The sequence below is a fragment of the Pogonomyrmex barbatus genome, unplaced genomic scaffold (genome assembly GCF_055798465.1).
Source record: "Pogonomyrmex barbatus isolate J1 unplaced genomic scaffold, ASM5579846v1 scaffold1, whole genome shotgun sequence".
Classification (NCBI taxonomy): Eukaryota; Metazoa; Arthropoda; class Insecta; order Hymenoptera; family Formicidae; genus Pogonomyrmex; species Pogonomyrmex barbatus.
This window is the reverse complement of record NW_028297098.1, coordinates 19340645-19367896: the sequence shown is the minus strand read 5'-3', so window position 1 is coordinate 19367896 and position 27252 is coordinate 19340645. Positions and strand designations below refer to the sequence as shown.

At 29.7% G+C, this 27252-nt stretch overlaps 6 protein-coding genes across 13 annotated transcripts; 2 read left to right on the top strand and 4 right to left on the bottom strand.

The window, feature by feature from the left end:
- Window positions 1-200: 200 nt before the first annotated feature.
- On the bottom strand, window positions 201-3990 carry LOC105425219 (E3 ubiquitin-protein ligase MARCHF8). 4 transcript variants are annotated; one of them, XM_089075042.1, is made up of 6 exons: window positions 3442-3990; window positions 2420-2707; window positions 1632-1704; window positions 1321-1501; window positions 949-1214; window positions 201-806 (listed from the first exon to the last, which is right to left on the bottom strand). In XM_089075042.1, exons 2-6 carry the CDS (start codon window positions 2430-2432, stop codon window positions 545-547), a joined length of 795 nt encoding a protein of 264 aa, XP_088931168.1. In that variant the 5' UTR covers window positions 2433-2707; window positions 3442-3990; the 3' UTR covers window positions 201-544. The 4 variants fall into 4 exon arrangements, with proteins under 4 accessions (XP_088931168.1, XP_011634191.1, XP_011634189.1 ...); XM_011635889.3 differs by having other exon boundaries at window positions 1632-1723; window positions 3438-3989; XM_011635887.3 differs by having other exon boundaries at window positions 1632-1723; window positions 3442-3989.
- A 2217-nt stretch (window positions 3991-6207) lies between these two features.
- Window positions 6208-9469, bottom strand: LOC105425222 (E3 ubiquitin-protein ligase RNF4-like). Its single transcript, XM_011635893.3, has 4 exons — window positions 9336-9469; window positions 7598-7892; window positions 7063-7292; window positions 6208-6981 (listed from the first exon to the last, which is right to left on the bottom strand). Exons 3-4 carry the CDS (start codon window positions 7266-7268, stop codon window positions 6687-6689), a joined length of 501 nt encoding a protein of 166 aa, XP_011634195.1. The 5' UTR covers window positions 7269-7292; window positions 7598-7892; window positions 9336-9469; the 3' UTR covers window positions 6208-6686.
- On the top strand, window positions 9367-13708 carry LOC105425221 (ER membrane protein complex subunit 2-B). 2 transcript variants are annotated; one of them, XR_016138824.1, is made up of 9 exons: window positions 9367-9502; window positions 9959-10072; window positions 10201-10351; window positions 10433-10576; window positions 10724-10880; window positions 11038-11133; window positions 11201-11374; window positions 13136-13303; window positions 13435-13708. XR_016138824.1 is itself a non-coding variant. In XM_011635891.3 (7 exons), the coding sequence occupies exons 1-7, from the start codon at window positions 9469-9471 to the stop codon at window positions 11372-11374; spliced, it is 870 nt and encodes a 289-aa protein (XP_011634193.2). In that variant the 5' UTR covers window positions 9447-9468; the 3' UTR covers window positions 11375-11931. The 2 variants fall into 2 exon arrangements, 1 of the variants encoding a protein (XP_011634193.2); XM_011635891.3 differs by lacking the exons at window positions 13136-13303; window positions 13435-13708 and having other exon boundaries at window positions 9447-9502; window positions 11201-11931.
- On the bottom strand, window positions 11894-15917 carry LOC105425266 (tRNA (guanine(10)-N(2))-methyltransferase TRMT11). 3 transcript variants are annotated; one of them, XM_089074977.1, is made up of 9 exons: window positions 15763-15917; window positions 14862-14927; window positions 14062-14310; window positions 13739-13873; window positions 13415-13678; window positions 13160-13298; window positions 12835-13054; window positions 12563-12689; window positions 11894-12293 (listed from the first exon to the last, which is right to left on the bottom strand). In XM_089074977.1, exons 2-9 carry the CDS (start codon window positions 14922-14924, stop codon window positions 12132-12134), a joined length of 1359 nt encoding a protein of 452 aa, XP_088931103.1. In that variant the 5' UTR covers window positions 14925-14927; window positions 15763-15917; the 3' UTR covers window positions 11894-12131. The 3 variants fall into 3 exon arrangements, with proteins under 3 accessions (XP_088931103.1, XP_088931090.1, XP_088931097.1); XM_089074964.1 differs by lacking the exon at window positions 15763-15917 and adding an exon at window positions 15339-15678; XM_089074971.1 differs by lacking the exon at window positions 15763-15917 and adding an exon at window positions 15339-15662 and having other exon boundaries at window positions 12835-13033.
- Window positions 15918-16138: 221 nt separating this feature from the next.
- On the top strand, window positions 16139-20741 carry LOC105425223 (mitochondrial intermediate peptidase). Of its 2 annotated transcripts, XM_011635895.3 has the most exons (11): window positions 16139-16538; window positions 16832-17094; window positions 17229-17415; window positions 17480-17559; window positions 17676-17864; window positions 17927-18068; window positions 18235-18573; window positions 18743-18964; window positions 19085-19315; window positions 19619-19905; window positions 20343-20741. In XM_011635895.3, exons 1-11 carry the CDS (start codon window positions 16401-16403, stop codon window positions 20374-20376), a joined length of 2112 nt encoding a protein of 703 aa, XP_011634197.3. In that variant the 5' UTR covers window positions 16139-16400; the 3' UTR covers window positions 20377-20741. The 2 variants fall into 2 exon arrangements, with proteins under 2 accessions (XP_011634197.3, XP_088931046.1); XM_089074920.1 differs by lacking the exon at window positions 20343-20741 and having other exon boundaries at window positions 16140-16538; window positions 19619-20125.
- Cul4 (cullin 4) lies at window positions 20236-26537 on the bottom strand. Its single transcript, XM_089074913.1, has 11 exons — window positions 25931-26537; window positions 24835-25198; window positions 24583-24771; window positions 24227-24373; window positions 23926-24112; window positions 23611-23803; window positions 23130-23431; window positions 22688-22918; window positions 22330-22608; window positions 22029-22181; window positions 20236-21821 (listed from the first exon to the last, which is right to left on the bottom strand). Exons 1-11 carry the CDS (start codon window positions 26385-26387, stop codon window positions 21726-21728), a joined length of 2598 nt encoding a protein of 865 aa, XP_088931039.1. The 5' UTR covers window positions 26388-26537; the 3' UTR covers window positions 20236-21725.
- Window positions 26538-27252: the final 715 nt, after the last annotated feature.

The window sequence follows — 27252 nt, the reverse complement described above, 5'->3', positions numbered from 1 at the left end:
CGCGCGAAAATTGTCGCTCGTTTGCCTACCGATACTAAGAATATTAAGATAAAGAAGAAACTGGATAAATAAAAGAATCTCCCGTCATCGTATCATTGTGATGATTTTTCATGTTCGTGCTCGATAAGTATGTACTCATGTTTCTTGCTGATTGAAAATTGGAGATAATATCGACGTGTATTGTTATTGCAAAAGGAGCGTTGTATTGTTTAAATATGGTAAAGTTTATTTAATAACATCACAGATACAATAATTATGTACATAAGAAAGCGCCAGCATTTTCGGGCTGTACACTTCCGTCTCTCTATCTCACTTGTCAACACTGTAAGCACTGAAGTACTAAGTTTCGGAAAAAAAGGTGCTGCATGAGGGCGGATATTTGACGACTTCGGCAAGGATAATTCCGCTCCGAGTTACGAAATCGTATACAGTCTAAAAATTAACCGGTTCCGTCCGGGACACGCTTATTATTTTGAATCGAAAAAATTTGGCTAATCACTTTCCAAATACGCGATTTTTAACGATCATTTCCGTTTTCGAAGTATTATAGATTATCCTCGGATGAGGACAACTTGTCGAATACGTAAAGTTTCAGTTGAGCATCGTGTCTCTGCGGTGGCGCGGCAGAGTCGGGCTTCGCCATTTGCGAGGCACACGGAGGATCTATGGTACGGGGTAACAGAGTGCGATTGAGCTCGGCCATCGAGGCAGTTGGGTCCTTCAGGGGTAGAGTAACTTCTCTTAAAGAGTCCGTAGGTGAGGGAGGAAGCACCACTTTCTCAGGAGCATTTTGAATAAATATCACCCTGTAATAGATGGACAAGCCAAGACAGATAATAGACAGACATCCAAGAGAAAGAAAAAAAATAGACGGACATAATCAAGCCAAGACAGATAATAGACAGACATCCAAGAGAAAGAAAAAATAATAAGAACAAAAACGCATACCTATTAAATGCTCGCCATTTTCTGCATAATGTAATATATGCTTTGCATTGAATATACATAAACACTAATCCGCCAGTAGAACCAATCACGACAACTATTAATTTCGTCCAGAAGGACCAATCGACGAATCCGCGACGTGCTTCTTCCACGGATCGTTCAACGAGTACGTATAACGACCACGCTACGCAAAGCGCGGCTACGGCGTGAAATGCAACCGCGCACCATAATTTTCGCACTTCCAGCGCAGACATTTCGAGCTTCTCCCACTATAAAGATGATGCCTCGTTTATATATTTGACATAACTGTAGTATGATCATGAGTCACAGTATTTTTCATTCCTTTCTGCGCGAGAGAATAAAATGTTTACTTACCTCGCAAAATGGTTTTGTTTTGGCGTGCATGATAAATGTGAACTTGCACAATTCGCAGGCGCGTGTATCCGAAGCCTTTATCCATTGTTGAAGACAAGCCTGATGAACGTAGCGCAAACTGCCACTGCAATAACAAGGAGCTAACAAAGGAGCGCCTTCTTCACCCTCACAATGGCAGATCCTATTTACAAAACGCACATTTTCTTATAATGAAATAAAATTATATTATACATATGTATATCCAATTATTTTATAAATAGCAATACATACAATTGGGCTTAACAACAATATGTATGTTACTGTATTATTACCTGCAAATATCATGGTTGGTCGAAGACAAGGTGCTTACGGACGAGTGACAATCATCTGGTATAATAGTAACTACTGTACCATAAGCAAAATTCTGAAATAAGTATACTTCTATGAATCATGGCAGGAAGAGGTCATTATCAAAATACTCTTATCTTTCTATACAATTTATGTCTACAAGTACCTTTCAGATAACATGTTATCGCAATACATTAATAATTATCAAAGCAACATAAAATTATTATATCTAAGAACAAAATATCTCACTTTAAAACTTTGCATTTTATATTTATATTCTCACAATATTGCTTCTGTAATTTAGTCACAATCAATATTCAACATCTCTATGTTTTCTTTCAATTTCAGATTCTTTGAAAAATCCAATTTGAATTTCTTCTCAACAAAAATTTTAAATTATGAAGTTATTAAAATTATATATTATATAAAATTATTATATTTCTATAGCTCTCAAGTTTAGAAATAAAGTCCGCTTAAAATTAATATTTTATATTTTATTCTTATTTTGAAAAAAGCTTTGTTTCCAATTACATAAAATATTTCATAATTATAAATAAACTATGTTCCATCTATTATTTTTTCAATAGAAAACTTATTATAAATTTGCTCAAAAATTCTCAAAGTTTGCAGAAAGAAAATATATATATATATATATATATATACACACACACCATTAATAAACAAACATATTCATTATATTTTTATTTTAATGAAAGCTTAAAAGAATCAAATAAAATGCCATGTATTGATTCCTAATTTAGAAAATGATCACCTGTGGTATCCATTCTGATAAAGCTTCTCCACCGGTTGGACTTGTATTACTGGAAGGACCAATTGATAATGGCGGTTGCCAATCTGGCGGATTAACATTAATCTGATGAACCGGCATTACTCTCCAACCTCCCCAAATGTATAATCAGACAATTAAATTTGATTAAATGTATCTTGGATACATGATTATATTATATTCCTGGTAGTGTCTCAACACCAATTGCACTGTTATATATTTATTTGTGCTTTTCAAGCATTATTCAGCCTTTAGTATCCAAATGTACATAGCCTGAAATCAGAGATACAAGTGTTATGTTTATAAATAGCATATATGAGATTATCTTGTATATATACCGAAGTGTTATATGTATATGTATATATTTGATTATATGTGCATGCTACACCTATAAAAGGAAAAATACTCCAAGCTAAAATATCCAAGTACAACTTCTCTTTATACTTATGTAATAACTATAATCTTCTACAGTAGTAATTTTTACACACACATACACACACATACATACATACACACACACACACACACACACACACACACATTCACATTATTTATTCATTTCACCAGTACTCATGCCAAATGTATTAAAACAATTATATACAAGGCCTATTTAATAAATGAATAATTGATTATACAGATTAAAGTGATCAGTAACATTTATCAACGTTCAGATAGTAATTTAAATCAAAGAATAAACTGGATCATAGTCATGAACGCGTCAAGGATATCCAATTACGCGTTACGCATAAAATTAAATACGGTAGATAATAGGTTTTTTTTCTCCTCGTGGGAAATTTATGGAAATCGGACGTTGTTAAACAAGTAGCTGCGCAAACAACTTCGAAAGCTGTAACGAAGCCTGGCGTGCGTCGCGATGCGTCGTAAATCGCAGTCCTCTCACGTTCTGTCGAGCGAGCACGAAACGCTCGTCGGTAGCGTTCCACGCGAGGGATTCTGCGACACTGCAAGAAGAAAACAAAGCGCACACCGATAGGTCACGTACATACATGCTCTTGTTCTCCCGTGGCCATCCGTGTGTTATTCCGTCAGCTAGTGGCGAGACTGCCGGGCGGCGAAATTATTCGCAGATCATCTTAATATTACACGCGACGACGGGAAGAGGGCGGCAGAAAATCGGGCACGGATAGATTTTGACACTTCGCCCTGAGTCAATGACACAGCAACGGGAGGACTCGGAGTCTCCCTCGATTTCACTCACCCGCGCGCGTGCGTATGGTATGTGTATATTGTGTGTGTATGGTATGTGTGTGTGTGTGTGTGTGTATTTTGTACGTGCGTACGCGCGCGCACGCGTTTCGCTCGCGTCCGAGAGAGCGAACGTACGAACGAGCGAGCGAGCGAGTGGATTTAATTACGAGCCCCGGCACTCCTGGCGTGCATATAACACCGTCGCGAGCGTGAAAACGCGCTGACACTCGCCACAATATGCGAGATAAAACCGTGCTCCGTCCTCATCGCAGCGCGCAACCCTTCTACCCGCACGGCAGGCTGCGTACCCCGTCTGTCTGCTCCGACGCCATGACGTGACGTAGGCGTGGCCACACGGATGCGCTTGGGCCAATGCGGGCCGCGTGAGCGCTGCCGGGTAACGTCTCGCCAATAATACCGCGGGATTTCGAATTCTCGTTGCATTCGCGCGGCGGGCCTTTATCGCCGATAAACGCGGGAGTTTCCGATTACTCGGTATCCGACCGCGATAAAATCTCGTTTTAGATATTATCTATCTCGAATCGAGTGTCTATTCGTAAAATTTCCATATATCTGCTATTTATAGCGTGTCCGTAAGAAATTCGTAAGTAGCAGGGCAAGATACGTGTCTCACGTATAGATGCGAGTAGGGATTTTGAGAAAGAATCGAAAAATCATTTCAATTTATCGCAGATATCAAATTTTATTTATCGTATCAATATTTATTGGTACCGAAAATTTCATCCGGCATAAAAATTAATCTCTCGCTGATTATTACATTGTCATTCAAAAATGTACAGATGTAAATATACATTTATGTTTATATATATAATATATGTGTCATATATATATATATATATTATTTGGCCGAAATATATGTTATGATGATACAATATATGTGTTTTATATATATATATATATATATGTAACATATTTAAATCCTATGACAGGATCATTATTAGACATACATGTATCACATAGCAGAAATCAAGAGATCTGAAAATTTATTCTATTTTTATCTTGTACGTCATTAAATTTTGCTTTAAATTTAATAGATGTTAATTTAATAGACTAAAATTCTAAAAGTTTGTTATCAATGAGATATATGAAAAAATAACAGAAATTTGGATCTTGTATGCCTGAATTTATTAATATCATCATTGATATCAATAGATTGTGGACAAACATTATAACAAATGTAACGGGATATTCTGATCACAGAATTCTATGAGCTGTTAGACAAAATTGTATATTAGTATAAATATTCAACAAGAAAAATATCAAACGGTTATTCTATCGGTCACTATTTCTATCTTTTTAAATTGATATTTTTTTTAGTGTCAAAAATTTTCTAATTTTGATGTTCTATAAAAAGAATTATTAATAAAAAATTAGAATATTCGAAAATTATATTTTTAATAAAAAGAGATATTAAATTACAAAATAAAAATGATGACTCGATATCTTTAATTTTATAATATTATTAATATAATATTATTAATATTATTAATAACTATCAACTAAATGATTTAGACTAACTTATCTCTATTAACTGTATGAACATTAATAAATGGAAGTTTTGCAGGACACAAGAATTTTTCAATGCACACTCCGACTGTAAACATATATACGTGTAATATAGATGAACAAAATATAATAGAAATTAAAATCGATTGAGATCAATTTTGTAATTTTAATTATTTATCACTTCTATAGTAGAGAAGTTTCAATATAAAATTGAGTCACAGTCATTTATATATTCTTATTTTTTTTTTAATGTATAAAAGAAATTTTTATCTTTTTGAAATAAATTTTACTTTTCATCAAGAAATATCTTACTATGTCTATGTGAACATGTAACTTTTCTGTGAAAACTAACACATAACAAAATCATGTGTTATAACATTATAAACATTATAAACAGACAATTACAAATACATAATAACAGACTACATACAATAACTTCTGTATAAATAAGATACAGAGAAAGATTAAATTATCTAATTTAAAATAATTAAAAATATAATATTAAATCTAATTGTTTTAATATACCTCGCAATATTTTTATTCATTTTTAAAACATATTTTATAAACACTTGTGTAAATATTAATATCTAAAAAAATATATTTAAAGATTATTTATTAATCTCTATGGGATATATATATATATATATAGAGTTAAAAAAATGTATTGCGAAAGTTACGAAAAAGAGAAAAAAAGAGAAATAAAGCTAGTGATGTAAGATAAGAAAAGAAAATAAGACCGAAAGTAAATAGATGTAAAGAGAAATATCAAATTGTCAAGGGTTGCAAAAATTAATTAAATAAAAAATAGTAATAAAGTAATAGTAATAAATAAATAAGGATAAGTAAAGATAAACGACTAAATAAATATTAAATAAAAAGCATAAAAGAAATATTGTTTGTATGGTGATATCTGTTAGATTTTAATTTGTCAAGTAATTATGAAGTAAATACAAATAGATAAATACAATTATTTGTATCAATCTATCTATTTATGTATTTCTCTATAATATGTAGATATGTAGATATATAGACAAGTATTTTTAGATGTCAATATACAAACTTTATTGTGACTTCTATATTTATATTTCAAACATTTTATTTAAACTGTTATATCAGATCTATCAGAGAGAAAACCGTTAAAAAAATAAATTAGTTTATATAATAATAAATTAATTTTTAATACATCAATTGTTAATCATCTTAAAAATTAAAGTTTCAGAATTCAAAATTTAATAATCAATAATCGATTATATATTAATAATCAATTTAATAATCATGAACAAAGTTTTTAATTCAAAACTTTTTAAATACTATATATTTATTATGCCTAAACAAAAGAAGAAAAATAAAAGAACATGTACATTAAATGTTTTTTTTTAAATGCCAAAAATGTTATAAGAACATATGAAAAAAAATAATTGAAATATGTTAACAGTAATTTTCAATTTAAATATATACAAAATCATTAAGTAAATTATTACAAAAAAGTAGGATAGTTTCCGTCACCTGTTAATAATTAAAGATATAAACGAGTACAAGATTTTAATGTTATAGGTCCTTTACAAGTCGGGCATTTTTTAGTCGTTTGAATAAATGTCTCTAAACATTCTGTACAAAATAGATGTCCACAGCGTGTGGTAATGGGTTTTAGATTTGAAGATAATGATTCAAAACATATTGGACACATTAGAGGTACTGGCTTCCCATTATCTGATTCGACTGTATAATATGTTTTATTTTCATCATTAGTATCATCAACAGTTAAAACTTCATCCAATGTAGCACGAGATTTCTTCTTTTTTGGTTTCTTCCTAAAAAATATTTTTAATTACAAAATAAAGTCTGCTTGTACGTACTAAAATTTCTCATTATAAAATAAAGTATATACAAACATTTCATTATTTGTATTTCCTAAAATTATAGGAGACAAAGGCCTTCTAAAGTGTTGATTTTCATTTATATTATAAGTTGTAGATTCATTATTAATTCTTCTCTGTGATCTTGATGGTCTGTTTGTTCTCGGTGATTCTTTAGTTAAATCAATAACATCAATGACATCAATCGCAGTAGATGAAATATCTATGATTGAATCATCCATGTTTTCCAAGTATAAATTTGAAATCTGAAATTATAATTACATAGATGTACTCGTAAATCTATTTTCTTTCTTAATTAATAATTATTGTACAAAGAGTTTAAATTTCATTACATAATATTATTATTATCATTCAGAAAAAGATTTGACAAAAAATGTTTTATATAAAATGTAACCTTTCTTACATGATGAGAAAAAGTGTACAAACACGTGTGCAAGTTGGAACGCAAATATAATGATACAATTATATTTCTAGAATTCTCTTAAATCGTGATGATTTCACGAAGAGCATGTCAGTTGTTATTAGTAGATATCACATATGAAATACGCACCTGTTTTAAAAAAAAGTATTGTATTTCGGAATTTTCGATTGCCTCGTTTAAACAATGTTCTTCAAAAGTATCGTCTTCCTTTTTACAATGGCTCCAGCCTCCAATGAAAGACTATTCAGTAATTTCCAATAACATCAAATACCTACATGTCTCTCACCATCAGTATCACTTTCTCACACATGCGCACATTTTCAAATCGCTTAAGGGTCAGCAGGAGAGACTATGGAGACCTCTATCAGATCTCAGAGATGAATTCCTTTTCGTCCATATTATGGCCAAAATACTGCGAGAAAAGCTATATAATTATGATATTTATAATCAGAATAATCAGAATTTGCCTGATGAAAGTTACAGAGTGATTTTTGTAAGAAAATGTGTGAAAATAAATAATTCATTTTATGCGTAAATAGATTTGCACTATAGGACGATAAGATGCAAATATTTTCATCTATTGTAAATTTTTTTAAGAGCCAAATTGCAAAATTCCGCTGTGTAGCAAGAGTCATAATTTTATAAAAATACGTAGAAAAAAGCTCATAGCAGAATATTGCTTCTACGAGATGATATATGGGTGTACTCAAATATATATCTGCACTGTAAATAAAAAATAGATAGTTACATTTATTTTAATTATTTAAGAGCTAAATTGCAAAATTGGCTTCGCAGATACCTTTGTAATTGTAAAAGAAATTATCTTAGCAAAGTTTCATGACGAAACATCGTTTCTATAAAACAAAATATAATTGAGTACAGATACATATCTGTAAATAAGGAATAGATAATCATTTTAGATCAAGAGAACAATGAAAAGGTACAGGTAACAGGAATTATGCCTTGTGTCCACGATGCTAGAAATCGGTTCGAAATGGAAAGGGAATTGCGTTTGAATAATTAACCAATGCGATTGATCAATTTTCTTTCCATTCGAGATCCAGACCGTTTCTAGCATGAATACAAGGCCTTAAAAACATTTAAGCCTGGGACACAATGAAAAGGTATAGGCAACAGGAACAGGTAATAGGGAACAGGCAACAGATTTCAACCAATCAGAAATATCTCTGATATTCTTTACAGCTTCTGATCTGATTTCCTTATGCCTTATGTCTGTGTCCACGATGTTAGAAATCAGTCCGAGATCTCGGATGGAAAGAGAATTGACCAATTTCGTTTGAATAATTCAACCAATTAACCAGGTTTAGTTTGGGAAAGCCCTTAAATGAAAAACAGAGATTCCATTGGATCTCGTTATCATCAATTATCACCCATTGTTTAGTGTGCAAGAGTCATGAACTAGCAGAATAACAAGCTTATTCTCCATGCACTGAATGTGATTGATTCTTTTTTTAAAAGATTTTTTTAAAAGACTATTTGTATATTTTGTAACAAGATGAAAATTACAAAAATAAGGAAATTCATTAGAGTAACATTAGAGTAAATCTCCAACTTCATATGTCGGGAGTTAGTAAATTTCCTCACTTTCGTAATTTTCATCTCGTTTCAAAATGTTCAATTGACACTGGACAAAATGAATAGCTGTCAGCTTTTCACACTTCTCCCCCTGCTATTCATTATTTATCGTAATTATCGTTATCCTGTATGCTCCCGTGTGAGGAAAGGAAATTGATGCGTTATAACAGGGGAAGTCTTTCTGGCGGTATTACGTTGCGATTTTCATGCTATTTTTTTTTTTATTACGCGAAAACAAGAAGGATTTTGCTTTTTGGCAAGCGTGTTTTACCTGATGTTTACACTGTATCTCGTGAGCGCTGCATGCCACATCGCCTAACCTCCACAAGGCAGTGCGTGACAATTCAATTTTACTGTGTTCTTTATTCGCTTATAGATTTTCTTCGTTTTGTAAAACGATAATAATGGCAGGATGTTATGACAAATTGTCTTGGACAGGTGAGACTTCTGATATCTGATGATTAATATAATACATTAGCATATCCTATTCCGAAATAATTTTCAAATATTAATATTAAGGTTAGACATACATATGTATATATTTTAAAAAGCAATGTAATATTGAAGAAACAGATTTTTTTAAATAAAAATTTTGTCAGAGTATTTAGTTTCAACATCGAGAAAGTTATCAAATATTTAATAAATTATTGCCGAAAGATTGTTTGCATATTTGTATTTCATACTTTGATGAACTTTTAATTGTATATATTTTATTTGGTTTCAGTTTATTTTACCTTAAATATACAACAAATATACAAATATATAAATATTAAATTTATAATTTGCTAATATAATAAGGATAATTATTTTATAAATTTTTTAGAATTGATGGCATTATATTCAAATTTTTATGTGTTTATGATAAATAACTTGTTGTGATTTTTTTTTATATAGATGTACGCGACTTATTGAGAACTTGGAGAGAAGATTCTGAACGACGAAGTAAAGATGTAGTGGACTTTTGGGAAAATACATTAATGGGAAAGATTGACCGTCTAGGCAATGAAAGTAGAATTAATTAATATATACTTTCTTATTTTTAAAATTATAATCAATAAATAGAATTATTGTAACATAGTAAATCCTCTTGGTTAAAAATCATAAATATGTACTACTTAATTTTTTTTTGTATTCAGAGTATCTGGTTTTGGAACAAGTATGTGTAGCTGCATTGGACTGTTATCGATTACCATTAGCTGAATATTGCATCAAAATTTTAATGCGTGCATTTCCTGGTAGTTTACGTGTTCATAAATACCATGCCATGCATTTGGAAGCATTAGAAATGTAACTTTATAATATGTTATATTTCTTATTTGTTAATAAATAATAATACTTGTTCTGATGCTTCATTGATATATTTTCTAGGTATGATGAAGCAATGGAAGTTTTGGATTCAATCATAAAAAGAGACGAAACTAATGCCGCGCCAAGAAAACGTCGTGTTGCTATTTTGAAAGCTCGAGGACGTATTCCAGAAGCAATCAAAGAGCTTACAGAGTATTTGAAAAGGTTGGTATGAATATTTATATATATTATATATATATATATATATATATATTTGAACAGTTAGGTTTCAAAAATTTTATAAAATAAATTATTTTATGAAATTATAAAATAATATATAATATTAAAATAATATATTATGGAATCATTTAGATTTATGAGCGATCAAGAAGCATGGCATGAGCTGTGCGACTTGTATTTACAAGAACAGGAGTATTCCAAAGCAGCATATTGCATGGAAGAACTTATATTACATAATCCACACAGTCATTTAATTTACCAAAGATATGCGGAAATAAAATATTCCCAGGTAATATATATTTAGAGAGAATTTTATGACGTACTTTTATTTATAGTCATTTATAATCTTATTTTTAAATCAATAAAAAAATGTGATATTAGTTTACTGAATTAATATATATCTTAAATAATACTGATATGAAATTAATGAGATTTTATTATATTAGGGCGGATTTGATAATATGGAGCTAGCAAAAGCATATTTCTGTCAAGCTGCAAAATTAAATCCAAATAATATTAGAGCTCTATACGGCTTATTATTAGTAAGTTTCGTTATCATAATGTTACATTTTGAAAAGTATATTTGTGCAAATATCTATTTAATTTCAGACCACAAACAATATTGCAACATCACCTAAATGTCCTGCATCTAAAAAGAAAGAAGCACTGAAGCTGAGTGAATGGGCTAGTAAACAAATCGAGAAACAATATGAAAATAAAGTTTCAAATCAAGATGTTAAAAATATAGAACGTTTACTAGGACAATTGCAACTTGAAGCTTAGGTACTATTATATACTATTATATTTAATTTTGTGACATTTGTAAGTGATATATGTTTGAAGATATTGCAATAACGATTTCCAAAGAATTTATCGAACACAAAGAAATTTTAGAAATGTTTTTTAAGTCTGTGTAGAAAAAAAGAATAATAATATCTGACCAGAGTTGATATATTCAAACAGTATTTCTTGTTCTATTCTTCATTATAACATACATCAATTTTTAGATAATTTTATCTTACTCCATATAATTTTGCTAATGTACAATTATATGTTAATATATTAGTTAATTAATCTATATCAGTACCGTTGTCACATTTTATAAATGCACCAAGTGTAATTACCTTTTCAATGTACATTTATATTTCCGTATCTTATTGTACATGTTATTCAATGTAATAATCATTGATTTTGTGCGATTGTGGTCACTCAATATTGTGACTTGTTCAATATCTTTGTTGTTTTGTTATTAATTAAATATCGGTTACGTTACATAACGCAATAAAAAACAGCGTTGATAAATTATATGATGTGTGCAAAATATATCATTTATTTTTAAATCATTGCAGTTAACTTTGATTTTATCAACCTTAACAATATTCTGTACATAATAACTAAGAAATACCAAATAGTCACTTTAACAAATAATTTTGAATAATAATATAAATTATATATCTTTTCATCCTCGTAATGAAAGTATATAAAAATGAAAAAGAATATCTGCTTTTTTTATACAATACTGTATAAAGTTATTCTACAGTCATCTTTCAGTAATTTCCTTGTTACTATGTTCCCACTCCTCTCGTCTTTTCGCTCTTTCTGCAGCTTTTCTCATTCGTTTCTCCTTTCTCGTTTCCTCACGTAATGCAAAATACTTTTCACGGAAATCAGTTAGATTCATAATAATACTTTCATCGGTTGCCTGTTATCAAATATTTAAAAAAATATTAAAAAAACTGATATATTTTAATATTAATCTGTCCTATTATTTTGCATTTTACAGACTAGATAATAGAAAATAAGAAGAAAATTTAAAAAAGAAATATAGTTTCTATATTGTATAAAAAATCCTGTAATAACGTTTAATTCAGATAGTTACAAGTAGTATTCTATAATATGTATATAGTTTATATTTTATCTGAAATATTGCGCAGAGTGTACAATTTTATTATAGTTTACACATATACGTACCTCTGGTTCTTTAACTTTTTTGTAAGTTAATAATCTCCTGCTAGTGTAATTACTCAATATTTGTTCGGAGTTAGCTATTAAGTCTAAACAAGGATGGGCCGGTAATTGATCTTCCGCGTACTGATCTCTGTATTTTTTAAGTATATTTACTATTAATTGATCATTGAATAATTTATTGCTGAAGTTTTTTTAGAGTTGTAATATATCCTTAATAATCAATAGATATTTTAAATAAAAAAAAAATATATATATATATATATATATATATATACCTAAATAATGGATACCAACAGACTAGTCTTCCATAAAACTTCAAATGTTTCGCAGAGAAACATAACAAATCATTATATATTTGATTCAGGCCATAAACAATTTTTGAAGGAATATGAGAAGTCGCTTGATGCTCCTCTATTACTGGATTGATTTTCATAGTACCTATCCGTTCAGTAGCTTCCCTTATACCATAAGGTGCTGCATAAGAGAGATGTTTCTCTGACATTAAATTTATTTTATAAAATATAATTTGTTCTATTCACTCGTAAATTTAAAAAATTTCATAATTTACATTTGCAGATCTTGTGTAGTGTTTATACTCACGATCCGTTACAATAGCATCTATTCGTAAATCTGCCCGCCATAATGGATATGAAAAATCAGCCACCACAACATCAAGATAATAAGAACTCATTCCATATTGACGCATATTCGTTGCGATACTTTCGTCTTTTTCTCTTGTCTGAGGTACACAACACGATAATTATTCGTTTATTTTTTGGAAACTTACGCGTGCTACTTTGTATATTAATCTAATATAATTTTATATATAATTGAAGTAATAATTTTTAATGATACTTTTTGCGATATCCGTGTAGGTCTCGTACGGCCATGGAGCATTAAGAAATCAATATCCGTTCCAAATGTATAGCCTCCGAAATGAGACGCGGCAATTAACAAAGAGCCTGTTCCCACAAATGGATCGAAAATTAGATCTCCGTTTTGAACTTGCGCCTGATTTGCCATTATCAGCGACAGTTGAGGATCCATTGAAGTGTTTCCTATAAATTTTCTAGTTTTTAATGCCAACTTTTGAATTAAGTCTCGCTGACCATCAGCAATCTATAATAAAATAATATTACAGCCTACAAATGATGATTAATATTTAAGTGTATTACTTACCCATTTTCCAAAAAAATATTCATAGGGGTCTTCAGGAATGTCGTTGGGATTAAGTCCATAATATTCTATATAGCATAAATTAATATCTGGATTTTTCAATTTAACTGGTCCTTCAAGAGGTAGATAACTAAAAGACTTTTCCGAATATATATCTTAATTAAGTTAATAAGTTAATTAACATTAATAAGTTGTTAAAATAAATAAATTAATCTAAGTGTATTATTAAGCAATTAGTATATTTTTTTAGCATGTTTTACTGCAATTTTAAAATTAATGTTATTAATATCAATATAATTTTACTTAATAGAAAAATATCTACTTACTTCGATTTTATTTATTTTCTCACGTTGTGAGAAGTGTTTACAGAAAGTTTCCACTATGATCTTAAACGATTTTTTCTTGTCTTTAGCGATAGTTTCAGTATTTTTGATCAAGTAAGTTTTCAAAGAATCATGTAAGTCCTCGTTTTGTTTACCTTGTGCCCAAAGTTCTAAACAAAATCGTAATGAAACTGCTCTACTGGCAATTTGATGTACTATATTTTCGTCAGGTAAATCCACAATCCAGTAAGGCTGAAACAGAATTTAACAAATCTTAGTTTTGTTTACATTATTTCTTTCAATATATCCTAACATTAATTTTTCTTTCTCTCTGATTATTGTTAAATTAGATATTTCTCTATATAAATTCTCTATATTGTATATTATAAAATACAACTTGATATTTATTCTATTATAACAGCATCTGCACACACATAAATTATTAAAAAATATGTTTACAAAATATTATATAAATACTATATATCACAATAAAAAAATTCTTGCAAAGAAATCTGCCAAGTTATATGTACATAAATGCTACTATAATAGCATAAATATTATATCAAGCTGTATTTTAAACTATATATTTCTATCTATTTACATAGAAAAATATCATTTTAAAAATTAGTTTAAAATTAGAAAAAGAAAAATTAAGATTAAACCATACATATATACATATTATGCATACATTTATATATTTTGCACAGATTTACATATTTTTTTATTTTATATATATATATATATATATATATATATATATATCATATTTATATTATATTTATAATATATTCAGATTTCCTTACATGTTCCTTTGGTCTTGTCATCATGCATGGATTAATGTTAAAAATGTCAAATATAGATTCCATTTCCTGGAAAGTGTAATAAGCATGAAATATTGGATTTTATAAATTATACATTTATGAAATTATAAAAGTTAGAAACAAAATTATTATACATCACAAATTATTTAATATCAAAAATAAATTCGTCTTTAAACTTAATTTTTGCATTCAACTAATATAAAAAAAGCAAAAGATATAATGCAACAAATAATTAACGATAATATTATATTTTTTTCTATGTAAAACTAATTAAAATCTTACAGCTTATCATTAAGTATAAGTATAAATATTCTTTCAAGATTATCAAGTTTTAAATTTTCGAAATATACATTTAAAAAATATAATATATTTAGAATATAATAGCACTTTAGTACTCTTTAGACTAAAAATCATTATATATTATACATTACATATTATATTTAATGAAAGAAAACTTACAGCCAATCGGAAATCGACATGTTCATGAGCAAACCAAAAGAGATATCTTTTCAACTGGTTACTCATTTTCAACATTTCTTAATATTAATTATTATATTAAATACTATGTTAAATATAATTTCGCATTTGATTGAACATATCGTTCATAGCAATTCATAACGAATTAACCTCAAATACATTTCAGACTAGTAATGCTATATACACTCCATACATTCCGTAATCGCTTTATACATACATACACACACACACACACACACACACACACACACACACACACACACACACACACACACACACACACACACACACACACACACACACCACCCATATCCCCTACACCACCCACACATATCACACACACATCACCACGGCCATTCTATTATTTCATTAATATCACATGGCCGCTTTGGACAGATCTACTCACATCAGTGAATTTTCTAGTGACTCCTATCAAAAGATTTAGGTTCGATTGCACCAACGTTATTTTGAATTTTAAGTGGTATTTAATATATAATATATGTCACGTATATTATGTATTAAGTTTTGTTTAAAGCCCAAATAATATTGATGCAACCGGGCCTTAATATTTAGAGCTTATTCAGACAAACTTACATAGCAGCATAACCATATGCATAAGAAAAATTACCCAATCGCATTTTTATCACAAAGACACATGTAAAATGCGATTGGATAATTTTCCTTATGCGTTTGTCTGGATAGGCCCTTAGATCCAATTGCATCGGCACTATTTTGACTACGAACAAACTTATTTTCTGCTGCAAAAGTGCAGAGAATTAGAACAAACTTTATATATTGATTGACATGTGATTTACAGGTTAAAATTATTTTAAAAGAGTTGAGAAAGAGAAATCCTTTATTAAGAAGAATTCTATTATAATTTATCCTCTAGTGATTCTGCGAGGAATATTGCAGATATATTTAAACATTATATAAAATCATTTGCTTTTTTTATTAATTGTCACGGAGGATTTGTATAATTACTGAGAATTCTCGTTTCTTGGGCATTCTAAATAATTTTTTGCGATATAATTTTTCCGAAGAATGTTGCGAATATTTGAAAGACAAATTATTCGAAACATACGAGATACAAAAAGATTAAATACATGGTCATCTCTCGCCACGGCGTTTAATTCTATCGTTAATGATGAAAGTCTGGTGAACATATCGAAGAAAGAAACAGTAAGTTTATCTTTGATCGTTTTGTTGTAATTAAAAAAATAAGTTTTTTTTATGTAAAATGTTACTAAATGTATTTTTATCAAAATTCAAGATATAAGATCGTTTGTGTTTATGATTTATGTATAAAATAAATAAATTATATATAAATAAATTATGTAATTTTCTAATTGATATTTGGATAAAAATATAGTACATGCAACATATAAATAAATTTGTTCAATTTCATTACTGAATTTCATTACTGAATTACATCTTGCATATATTTGTATTTTATCGTTAAAAACTCTTTCGAGGGATTATTTGGTATTCCGGAACTTAAAACTGAAAATGGTTTTGATATATTAAAAAATCATGCACTGGCGCAAGTTGATATTCTCATCGAAGAAGCAACAAGTAAGAACAGAAAGAGAAAAATGGTAGAAATATTTGATGAATTATCTAATACATTATGTAAAGTAGCTGATATGGCAGAATTTGTTAGAATTGCTCATCCTGATCAACGATATGTTCAAGCTGCTGAAGATGCTTGTATAACTATAAGTGGTGCAGTTGAAAAGTAAGTTCATTTTTTTGAAATTTTATTATACACTTAATTATTAGGCTTTTCTGTATTATTTGGATCAAGTATTATTGCTCGTTAATAAGATTAATTTATAGTATAATTCCATTTACAAATTATACATTTTATAGACTAAACACACATCGTGAGTTGTATGATTCACTAAAACAAATAACAAGCAATGGTGATACTCAACTGACATCTGATATAGATGATCATGTAGCTAAATTATTTCTATTTGATTTTGAGCAATGTGGTATACACTTGCCAGAGAGACAAAGAAGAAGAGTAGTTGAGCTAAACGATTATATCCTGCAAGTAAATATTATTTGATTACAAATTTCTAATCAAATTTGTAACTGCTTTTCTATTTGATCTTCAGATAGGTCAAAAATTTATGGCTGGCGCTGTTACTCCAAGGACAGTTAACGCTGATGTATTACCCAGTGTCATCAGGCAGCAGTAAGTGCAGTAATTCAATTGATTGTTCCATCATTTAACTAAACTCTATTTTAAAAAATTTTTCAAAGGTATAAGCTTTAGAAAGGTATCTCTTTGATATCAGATACATTTCACAGTTTTGTAACAGAGAATGGTCAGATATTAGTCCAAGGATTTTATACAGACTCTTCTAATACTGCTGTTCGCGAAGCGGCATACAAATTGTTTTTATACCCGGATAAAGAGCAAGAATACCTATTGCACGAACTGTTGCATTCCAGACATTTGCTGGCGGAATTTTGTGGATTTGAATCATATGCACATAGGTAGTTTCATCAAAGTACAATCATTTGAATAAAATAAGTAATTTGAAAACGTATTATTATAGAGCTGTGAAAGGCAGTACAGTGCAGACGCCAGTTGTAGTAAAGGAATTTCTCAATATATTAAATGATAACTTGCAACCTAAAGCAGCACAAGATTTTCAAGAAATGCAAAAAATGAAAGATGCTGAGTCGCGTGTAAAACAAGTTTGGGTCTATCCGTAGCCTTTATATTTATAGTTATCCTTTATATTCATAGTTTGATTTTTCGAATTATATCAAATATATAAAACTAGCGATCAAAGAATTAATTTTTATTTTTTTATTATATTTTATATAATAGTAAAATTGTTTCCTGAATTATTAATTAAAGGAATTGATGCCATGGGATACACCATACTTCATAGCAAAGGCGAAAAAAGCTTGGCTGAATACTTCTACTGATGAATTTGCTCCATACCTTTCTCTTGGTGCTTGTATGGAAGGTCTAAATTTCCTCACGCAATCATTATACAGAGTTAAGCTCGAATCCGTCCCAATATTATCCGGAGAAGTATGGGCGAATAACATACATAAATTAGCTGTAATAGATGAAGAGGAAGGAATCTTGGGTTATATTTACTGCGATTTCTATGAAAGAGCAGGAAAGCCTAATCAAGACTGTCATTACACGATTCAAGGTGGAAAGCAGCTTTCAGATAATTCTTATCAGGTATAAAGTGTTAATTTATTAATAACTGAATATATTTTTTTATTAATTGCATATTCATGTTTTTTTATGCCTCTGTTATTAATATATCTGCACAAACATATTCACGTATTCATATTCATACAATTATACATATAATTATAAAGATCTTATAACATTGTTATCATTTCAGAATCCCATAGTTGTAATTATGTTGTCACTACCGCATCCACGTTGGTCAAATCCATGTTTATTAAGTCCGTCATCTGTGAACAATTTGTTTCATGAAATGGGACATGCGTTACATTCTATGCTCGGTCGAACAAAATATCAACATGTTACTGGTACTAGATGCAGTACAGATTTTGCAGAAGTGCCAAGTGTGTTAATGGAATATTTTGCGAGTGATCCTAGGGTAAATATTCAATAATATAACATAATGACCAATTAATAATACCTGTAATTATTAAAATTACAAGCTTGTTAGTATTTAGATATAAAATGAACGTATTAATTTTTATTTATTTATTCATAGGTCATATCGAAGTTCGCAAAACATTTCCAAACTCAAGAACCAATGCCGGAAAATTTATTGTATAAACTGAGCGCTTCAAAGAATATTTTTTATGCTTCTGAACTACAAAATCAAGTATTTTACAGCATGTTGGATCAAGTATATCACAGTGGTAAATTAACAAAATCTACCACCGAGATTTTAGAAGATGTACAGACAGAATATTATGGTCTTCCATATGTAAAAAATACGGTATGCATTTTTATTTAATTGCGTGCATTGATTCTGAAATACATTTTACATTTACAAAAAATTAGATAATCATAATAAAAATTCATATAGAATTGATTATAGCTAAGATTCTTATAGAAAAATGTAAAGATATTTTTGATTTTTTGATGAAATATATAAATCAATATGTGCAAATTTCATTAAACAATCAAAGATAATGAACTCTATTAAAATAAAGTAAATAATGTATAACTCAAGTTTTAATTTTTAATTAGTGATAGAATGTATAAGTAAATATTATGTTTGATCTCATTTTGTTTATAGGCATGGCAATTCAGATTTTTTCACTTGGTCGGATATGGTGCAAAATATTATTCTTATCAAATATCTCGTGCAATTGCTGCATGGATCTGGCAAACCTATTTTCACGACAATCCTTTCTGTCGATCATCGGGTGATCGTTATCGAAAAGAATGTTTAGCACATGGAGGTGGTAAACCACCATCGCAGTTAGTGTCAGATTTCTTAAACAAGGAAGCTAATGCCGTCACATTTGCAAAATCATTAATCAATGAAGTTGATATGAAAAATCTGCATGTGCAAAGGATAAAGTAAGTTTATGATATAAAGTTTTCTTATACAGATATGTAGCAGATATATAACTTTCGTAAAAGTATTACTTAGTAACAATTGTAACAAAACGAAAATGTTTCTTTTAATTTTCATTTTTGGAATTTTGGAAATTTAGAAAAAATGTTCTTTTACTAGAAAAAAAGTTGACAATTATACAATTACGAATTCTCAAATAAATCTGTTAATGAAAAGTATAAATGGAACATTCTGTAAATCCCTTTTACATTTCACTGTACAAAATAAAAGTTTTATATTATAAACAAATAATATATAGTTACGATATTACTGTTATTACTAAGCGGCGTTAATTTTTCTTTTTCTTCTTTCTTGATTGTATTTTATTATAAGTACAGTACCCTTACTCTCTATATACAATTTCGATAAATCTATTATTACAAAAAAATAAGTTTTATAGTGTCGTACAGATAATTGAGAAACGCAGTATATAAGATAATGCGAGAAGATATCAAGTTCATATACTCTACCTTCACTTCCTGAGGTTATCCCTAAATCTATACATGGCAATATGAAGCTATTATCTTCTCTTGCTAGAATGAGCGCAAGTGATGTACCAAAATGCTATTTTGCTGTGGCAGTACTATCTTCTCTCGATTAAAAAACTACCAATAGTCTTTTGGTATGCATTTACATAACTGCGTTTGTATTTGATGATTAACAGATTTGTGTTAAAACTCTCAGTGAGCAGTCTGTTGAAATAAGCTGAACATTCTTGTCAGTAAACATTTCTGCATTCGTAAAATGTATTATTTACTAATCTATTTTATAAATACATGGACATGAAACAATTTAACAAGCCATTGAATGATCATTTACTCTCATTTCTTAGCATACTTTTTTGGTAATGATGATGTATGTATATTCTTTTAATAACAATTGCGATTCATATACATCATGTAGTTTCTTGCTTATTGAAATCTTATTTATTTTACATCATTTCGCCGTTATATAGTTAGAGCTTCGATTTAAAATAAATTGGACACTTTTTACAAAAGTTTTCATCTTGGATTATACTATTAATTAAATCACAAATTCACATACTTTGCCTAATATAAAGATGCAATGTGTTTGAAGTTCTATTATCATGGTTCTAAAGAACAATGGGAAATGTCAAAATTCTTTTTAAAAACATGAAGTAAAGAGATATAGCAGAAATAATCTATAGATTTCAGATCAAAGATAAGAACCACGATATCATATATATATATATATATATATAGACATAATATGTTCTTTTATTTTTGTTATAAATACTGTACTGTGTTGTTCTTTTTGAGTTAATTAATTTATATTGCAATTGCACTCTTACTTTCTATTTTCATGGTAATGTCACAATATGTATATATTTTGTATTCTTTATTACATCCTCTTGATTGTATGTTGTGAAAAACTGTATTGCATAAAAAATTGTTATATTCTAGGACGTCATCAAGATTATTTTATATCCAAGGTCCTGTGTCTCTTATTTTGCAAAATTCAGAAATAACACAACACTGATTAAAAGAGGATTGCAATCATTCAATGTCTCTTATGCACTAAAAAACCGAAACGGGGAAATTCACTGAACTGAGTTTTTTTTCTTTGCTTCTTTCCTTTTGTACGAACTGATCACAAACGCTACAACTTTATCCCCAACAGTCAGATTGGTTATATAATCCTTCGTTTGAATCATAATTCATTCACATTCACAATAGACAAACACCAATGGCAATAGATTCAATTTGCTAGAAAAATCAGCGTCGATTTTGTGAGTCAATGTAACTTTGGCATTTGCTTTAGGTTACGCAACATAATTGTATTGATTTGAATTATCCTTATCTCGTTCCATGTAGTCTCTGTCTATAAGAGACTCGATCCGTTTCTTTAAATCTGCAGGCTAAAAAAGGAAGATATTTTATGAAATGACATAAATGACAAATGGTATTAGAATTTCACATTATATTATATGACTATTTTAAATGTAACTATTATTTTTCTAAGATCACACATATTATTTCAAAGACTCGAATAATCATAAGATTAGATTTTCACATTAAATATGCTTAATTCTTATTAAAAAAAAAATATATATATATATATATACCTTTACAGGAAATTTTAATTGATTGTACAGCTCACTGATAAGAAGATTATGGGTCAGAGTTTTTCGCATTTTCATAATTCTGACAATAGCAGCATCTATCTGGTATTGTCTATCTTGATAAACTCTCTCTTCTGTTGCTTTTTGTTCTTCATTCTGAAAAATGAAAAATGGAAAAATTCCATATTATGTGTGTAAACAGACACTAAATTCTTCTTAAATAATATCAGTTTTATGAATATATATATATATATATATATATATATATATATATATATAAAATGTTTAAAATATATATAAGTACCGTTTCTTTCATTTGGATTTGATTGATTTTAATCCTAAATAGTTTATTTGTAAATTCAGCATTAAATACAAATCTATCATTATCAGCAACATCCCGACCGCGTGGATTTTTTTGAAGAACACGAGCCTTTCCACACGCTAAAGATTGCAATGTTCTTCTTAATTCACCATCTTCGATGTTTGTAGCTGCCTTAATATCTTCCAGCGAAAGATTATCACTATCATTGAATAGAATTAAAACCAATGCTTGAAATAGAGATACCTGTAGCTCTTTATTACCCTATTTTTTATATGCAAAATATTTGTGTATTAGTCAATAATTATATATCATATATAAACAACATTACGTTTTTCAATACCTGGTTGAACCACGCTTTTAATACACAATGTCCTAAGGTCGGCTGCCATTGCAATTTCCTACCGCTATGTTTACCCAAGTAAAACTTATTAAATACATCTTGATACTGTACCATCTCCATTGGTAGAGTAACTTCCATGACTGGATATGTAGGCCAATATCCCATAGTAAGTATAGATACAGTTAAGTCTAGATTACTTGCCAATAATTCACTCTGTAAGTTTCCTGCATACTAAAAGACAGAACCAATATTTTAAATAATATATTTTGTAAGTTTAGTCAATAAACAATAAATGCAAAATATATTTGTACATTAATTTATATCTCATATGTAACATGTAGTATATATATATATATATATATATATATATATTTGTAAGTTACAATCAAAATTTAATATACATATATAAAATTATTTCATAATATATAATTATTTGTCTTACCTGTTTAAACGCAATATTGATATCTTTACTAAGTTCCATATCTTTAAACATTCCTTCTAATTTACTAGTAAATCCACCACCGCATTCCTGTTTTAATTTAGATAACATTGACTTTTCAGCATCTACAGAAGCTGATTTTCCCACTAACAAACGTTTGGCCAAATCCTTTTTATAAAACGCCTCAAAAACATCCTTTCCATGAATAAACCGAAAGAGTACCATAATTTTATCTAATAATCTCTCTAATTCTTCTTCTGTTGCTTCTTTATTACCCGCACGTAACTTACAATCGACAAATTTAGCTGAAATCAGAAATATATTATTTTCAATTTTGTTTGTATTATATTCAAGAATTAGGATTTTCAATTACTACTCTAGTTTTCTAATATAATTGAAATTTTTTAAATTATTTGCATTGTATTTCAATATACTTAAAATTAATATAGTTACTTATGTATTACTTATAATATGTATATATTACCTATTAATTCTGCTGGTTTGTTTGCTCTTTGATTAATAAAAGCCTCGAAAGCTTCTTTTAAACTATTTGCAAACTTTTCATTTTTATGAAAGCATGTATTAACTATATTATCCATTTTATCTTTGAAATCTAACAACTCCTGTACCATCGTTTTATCCTTTTCGGGATCTATAACTATCGTTTTGCCTTTTTTCTGAAAAGATATAAAACATTATTATAATCTTATATATATTTTATATATTTATATATATATATATATATATATATATATATATATAAATAAAAGATTGACTGTTAATAAAAAAAAAAACATACTTTGATATAACAATTAAAATTCAAACAAAGCTCCACAAGGCCATTTTTTATCCGACTGTATAAGTTGTAAAGTAATGATAAATCACTAATCCTATTTTCATCCAACAATCCACTTAAGCCTTTCTGTAAAATACTAGTAATATGTTCAGACAATAATTGTTTTTCTACAGTGTGTATGAGTGACCATCTGAAAAGAATATCATGAATTATTTAGTTACATGAAATTTAATTCATCCTCTAATATTTGTTTAATATTTGTTTAATATGTTAAAATTACATATATGATATTAATAAAACTTACTTAGTTGATGTATCGAGATAATGTAACAGTCGCTCGTTTTCCTCTTGCAAACGTTTATCCACATGAGCCAGATATTCAGGAACATCGTGTTCATTCATCAATCGCAGACCTTCAGCAGCATATAATCTTTCTGTAGCCAGTAGGAACCTGAATAAAAAAAATAAATTGTACATTAAAAGTCATGTTATAATATTGATACATATTATAATATTGATAGTAACAATATTGATAGTAACAAATAAAATATAATAGAAAAACAAATGATATATACAATAAATTCATATTTGGCAAAGTAGTTTGTTATTAATAAAACTCAATATTTTGTGTCAAGAGAAATAATTTTAAAATCAACATACTTTGTTTCAAAAGCTTCTTGGTAAATTTGTAGATCCGACAACATTCTTAATAGCGATTTGAGGAGTGTTCGATCTACAGTGTCACCTTGTCGTTCCTTTTCTATGAGCATGAGAAGACCTTCAACTGTACGTGTTTGCACTAAATTATTCAATACAATATGAAGTCTGAATAGATGTAGTCCCATATCCCTGAAACAAGAATGAAATATATAAGAATTGATTATGAGATTTATCTTCAACAACATTCATTACCATATCGATGAAATGCTCGGGTTTTGTAGAACATATGTTCTATCGAGATAGAGAAATATGCTCCTGATCATTATCATTTGTCTGCAATGTGATTGCCAACATTCATTCATCTTTTTTAGAAATATATGTCTATCCATAGATTCGGCCAGAAATTGTTCAATATTAGCCTTTACGTGAGATTCTGTCAGAATAGTCAAATTTGTATAAAGTGTTGATGCCATTTTATGATTACACATATTTTCAACTGCCTGATAAAGTTCCTCTAAAGAATATCGGATGCTTTTGCTGGTTTGTATTGCAACCACAGCCTCCTGTAATTTTTCCCATGTTTGTTCTTGATAGTTCTCTGGTAGCTTAGGTTTATCTATAAGAAAAGTATTATTACATAGAGAAATAAATAAAGTAACAAAATAAAGTTTGATACATTCAAGCTTTGTCTAGAGGCTTTTCTTAAAAAATTTTATAAAAACTAATGAGAAATTTTATACAATATATAATAGTTGTATACAATATAAATTTTTATGTATATAAAAAAATCCTTAAATTCTTTATTTAATCCTTTTTAAAATATTGCTTTTTAATATTGTTTAATGATCATGTAATTATTACGTCGCGTTATACATAGACGCGAGAAAGACGAAATGTCAAGTCAAAGTTTCCATTTATAAATTCCCACATTGTTGCATTATTGTAACAATGTATCATCTATAAATAGACATTTATTGCGCATCAGTGTGTTTTCCATATAAATACCATCAAACGTTGTAATTAAATGCAACAATTGCGATACTTGATGACGTGAAATATGCCGGGAAGGCCGATTTGTCGAATTATCTCGATTTATGAATTAGGTTATGTCGTTTTGCCAGAGGACTTTTCCCATACCTAAATTCACGAAATAAATTGCGTCAAACGATTAGAGACTGCGTTCGGAATGTATAAGAAAAACAATCAGAAAACGAAAAAAAAAAAAAAGGAAACAAAGAACGAGAATTAAAATCGAAACAATGCCGTTATCTGCTACTCTCGTGGGATGCAGCAGCTGACGTTTGAGGTTAGGTCGGAATCAATTCACGCGCTGCGTCCTGTTGCTTACTTTTGAAATTCTTGATGACGAGCTTTTTCGCGGAGCCGGGTTTTGCGTTCGCGAGGCTCGAGATTTTGACGCCGTTCGGATTGCCTGGCAATGCCGAAAAATTGGCCCGCCTCTGCGTGTCATTCGCAGCAGCGGTAGCGACGGCAGCGGTGGCAGCCGCTATGTCCGCCATGATGATTTCGTTTCCCCTGATCACGTCGATCTCGTCCGGATGCGTTATGCTCACGGCAGCCAGCTTGCAGCGCTTGGCTACGTTCTCGTAATTCAACACCGCCGTAAGATCGGCGACGACGGCGGCAGCGACGATGGCGGTGACGGTGGCGGCGGCGGTGGTGGCGGTGGTAGTAGCAGCGACGGTGGAGCTTGTTGAGGAGGGGGAGGAAATGGTAACGGCGGCAATAGCCGCCTTCTTCACCTGTTTGACACACCAAACCTGAATATCACCGAACCTAGACATATGCAAGCATCGCCCGGCCGTCGGCCCTCGGTGCGGAGGAACACGACTACTCTTACTCCTTTTCTGCACCGCAGAATAGCATACACTTCGATCACACACACGAGACACATACGTCTCTCTCTCTCTCTCTCTCTCTGTCTTTCGTGTGCGCGCGCACTCACTTCGCTATTTCGTTAATACTCCGATTCGAGGTGCTCCGAGGACGTGCGTTTTATGTATGCATGCATACACCGTGATCGCAAAAAATTTCTCTTGGATGATGGCGAAGCCAGGGAGGTCGAATGTGTACTTGACAAAATTACAAAAATGAGGAATTTCCAAATTTTTACATATGAAGTCATAGATACTTTAAATTTTCTTACTTTTGTAATTTTTATCTCTTTTCAAGAAATATAATTGATCCCATGTAGTTCATGTGGAGCATACATAAGGAAAACATCATATATCATATGAATATAATAGCCAATCAGAAATGTTACGCATATTCTCCTACGCAAAACATTTCGATCTTACATCCATTTATCGAATAGTGTTTGGGAATTTTTCAGTGGATCACCTATCGGAATATCAAATATTTAATTGAAATTAATTGGTGCAGTCAGAAACACAATTGTTCTCTAAGGGTGCCGTCACATGCGGCGTAACTTGCGTAAGCGTAACTTGCGCCAATCACATCGTTTCACTTGAACATCAGATTCCATCTAGTTACTTTATGCTGTTTATGCTATTATTATTACGCTAATCTAATTTTTTTTTTGGAAGAAACACACACATATAGAGAATAATCAGAATAATTAGAACTTTTCAGCAAAATAAATAAAGATCAAATCAGAGTAAGTTAATTAATTAATATAATAATAATTAA

What these genes read in the sequence shown, in the direction of transcription:
- LOC105425266 (XM_089074964.1), bottom strand. Translation starts at nt 15,413, where the DNA reads ATGTTGAAAATGAGTAACCAGTTGAAAAGATATCTCTTTTGGTTTGCT. An exon ending in TGACAAGACCAAAGGAACAT is followed by an intron (nt 14,311 to 14,861) that starts GTAAGGAAATCT and finishes ATTCTGTTTCAG; the next exon opens with CCTTACTGGATTGTGGATTT. An exon ending in AATATTTTTTTGGAAAATGG is followed by an intron (nt 13,679 to 13,738) that starts GTAAGTAATACA and finishes ATTTTATTATAG; the next exon opens with ATTGCTGATGGTCAGCGAGA.
- LOC105425223 (XM_011635895.3), top strand. Translation starts at nt 16,401, where the DNA reads ATGTTGCGAATATTTGAAAGACAAATTATTCGAAACATACGAGATACA. An exon ending in ATAAGTGGTGCAGTTGAAAA is followed by an intron (nt 17,095 to 17,228) that starts GTAAGTTCATTT and finishes TACATTTTATAG; the next exon opens with ACTAAACACACATCGTGAGT. An exon ending in ATTTTGCGAGTGATCCTAGG is followed by an intron (nt 18,965 to 19,084) that starts GTAAATATTCAA and finishes ATTTATTCATAG; the next exon opens with GTCATATCGAAGTTCGCAAA.
- LOC105425222 (XM_011635893.3), bottom strand. Translation starts at nt 7,268, where the DNA reads ATGGATGATTCAATCATAGATATTTCATCTACTGCGATTGATGTCATT. An exon ending in GGAAATACAAATAATGAAAT is followed by an intron (nt 6,982 to 7,062) that starts GTTTGTATATAC and finishes AATATTTTTTAG; the next exon opens with GAAGAAACCAAAAAAGAAGA.
- Cul4 (XM_089074913.1), bottom strand. Translation starts at nt 26,387, where the DNA reads ATGTCTAGGTTCGGTGATATTCAGGTTTGGTGTGTCAAACAGGTGAAG. An exon ending in CCGAGCATTTCATCGATATG is followed by an intron (nt 24,772 to 24,834) that starts GTAATGAATGTT and finishes TTCTTGTTTCAG; the next exon opens with GGATATGGGACTACATCTAT. An exon ending in TCAATATTGCGTTTAAACAG is followed by an intron (nt 22,919 to 23,129) that starts GTAAGACAAATA and finishes TCTGTCTTTTAG; the next exon opens with TATGCAGGAAACTTACAGAG.
- LOC105425219 (XM_011635889.3), bottom strand. Translation starts at nt 2,536, where the DNA reads ATGCCGGTTCATCAGATTAATGTTAATCCGCCAGATTGGCAACCGCCA. An exon ending in ACCAACCATGATATTTGCAG is followed by an intron (nt 1,502 to 1,631) that starts GTAATAATACAG and finishes TTTTGTAAATAG; the next exon opens with GATCTGCCATTGTGAGGGTG. An exon ending in AAACAAAACCATTTTGCGAG is followed by an intron (nt 1,215 to 1,320) that starts GTAAGTAAACAT and finishes TCATCTTTATAG; the next exon opens with TGGGAGAAGCTCGAAATGTC.
- LOC105425221 (XM_011635891.3), top strand. Translation starts at nt 9,469, where the DNA reads ATGGCAGGATGTTATGACAAATTGTCTTGGACAG. An exon ending in TGACAAATTGTCTTGGACAG is followed by an intron (nt 9,503 to 9,958) that starts GTGAGACTTCTG and finishes TTTTTTATATAG; the next exon opens with ATGTACGCGACTTATTGAGA. An exon ending in CGGAAATAAAATATTCCCAG is followed by an intron (nt 10,881 to 11,037) that starts GTAATATATATT and finishes TTATTATATTAG; the next exon opens with GGCGGATTTGATAATATGGA.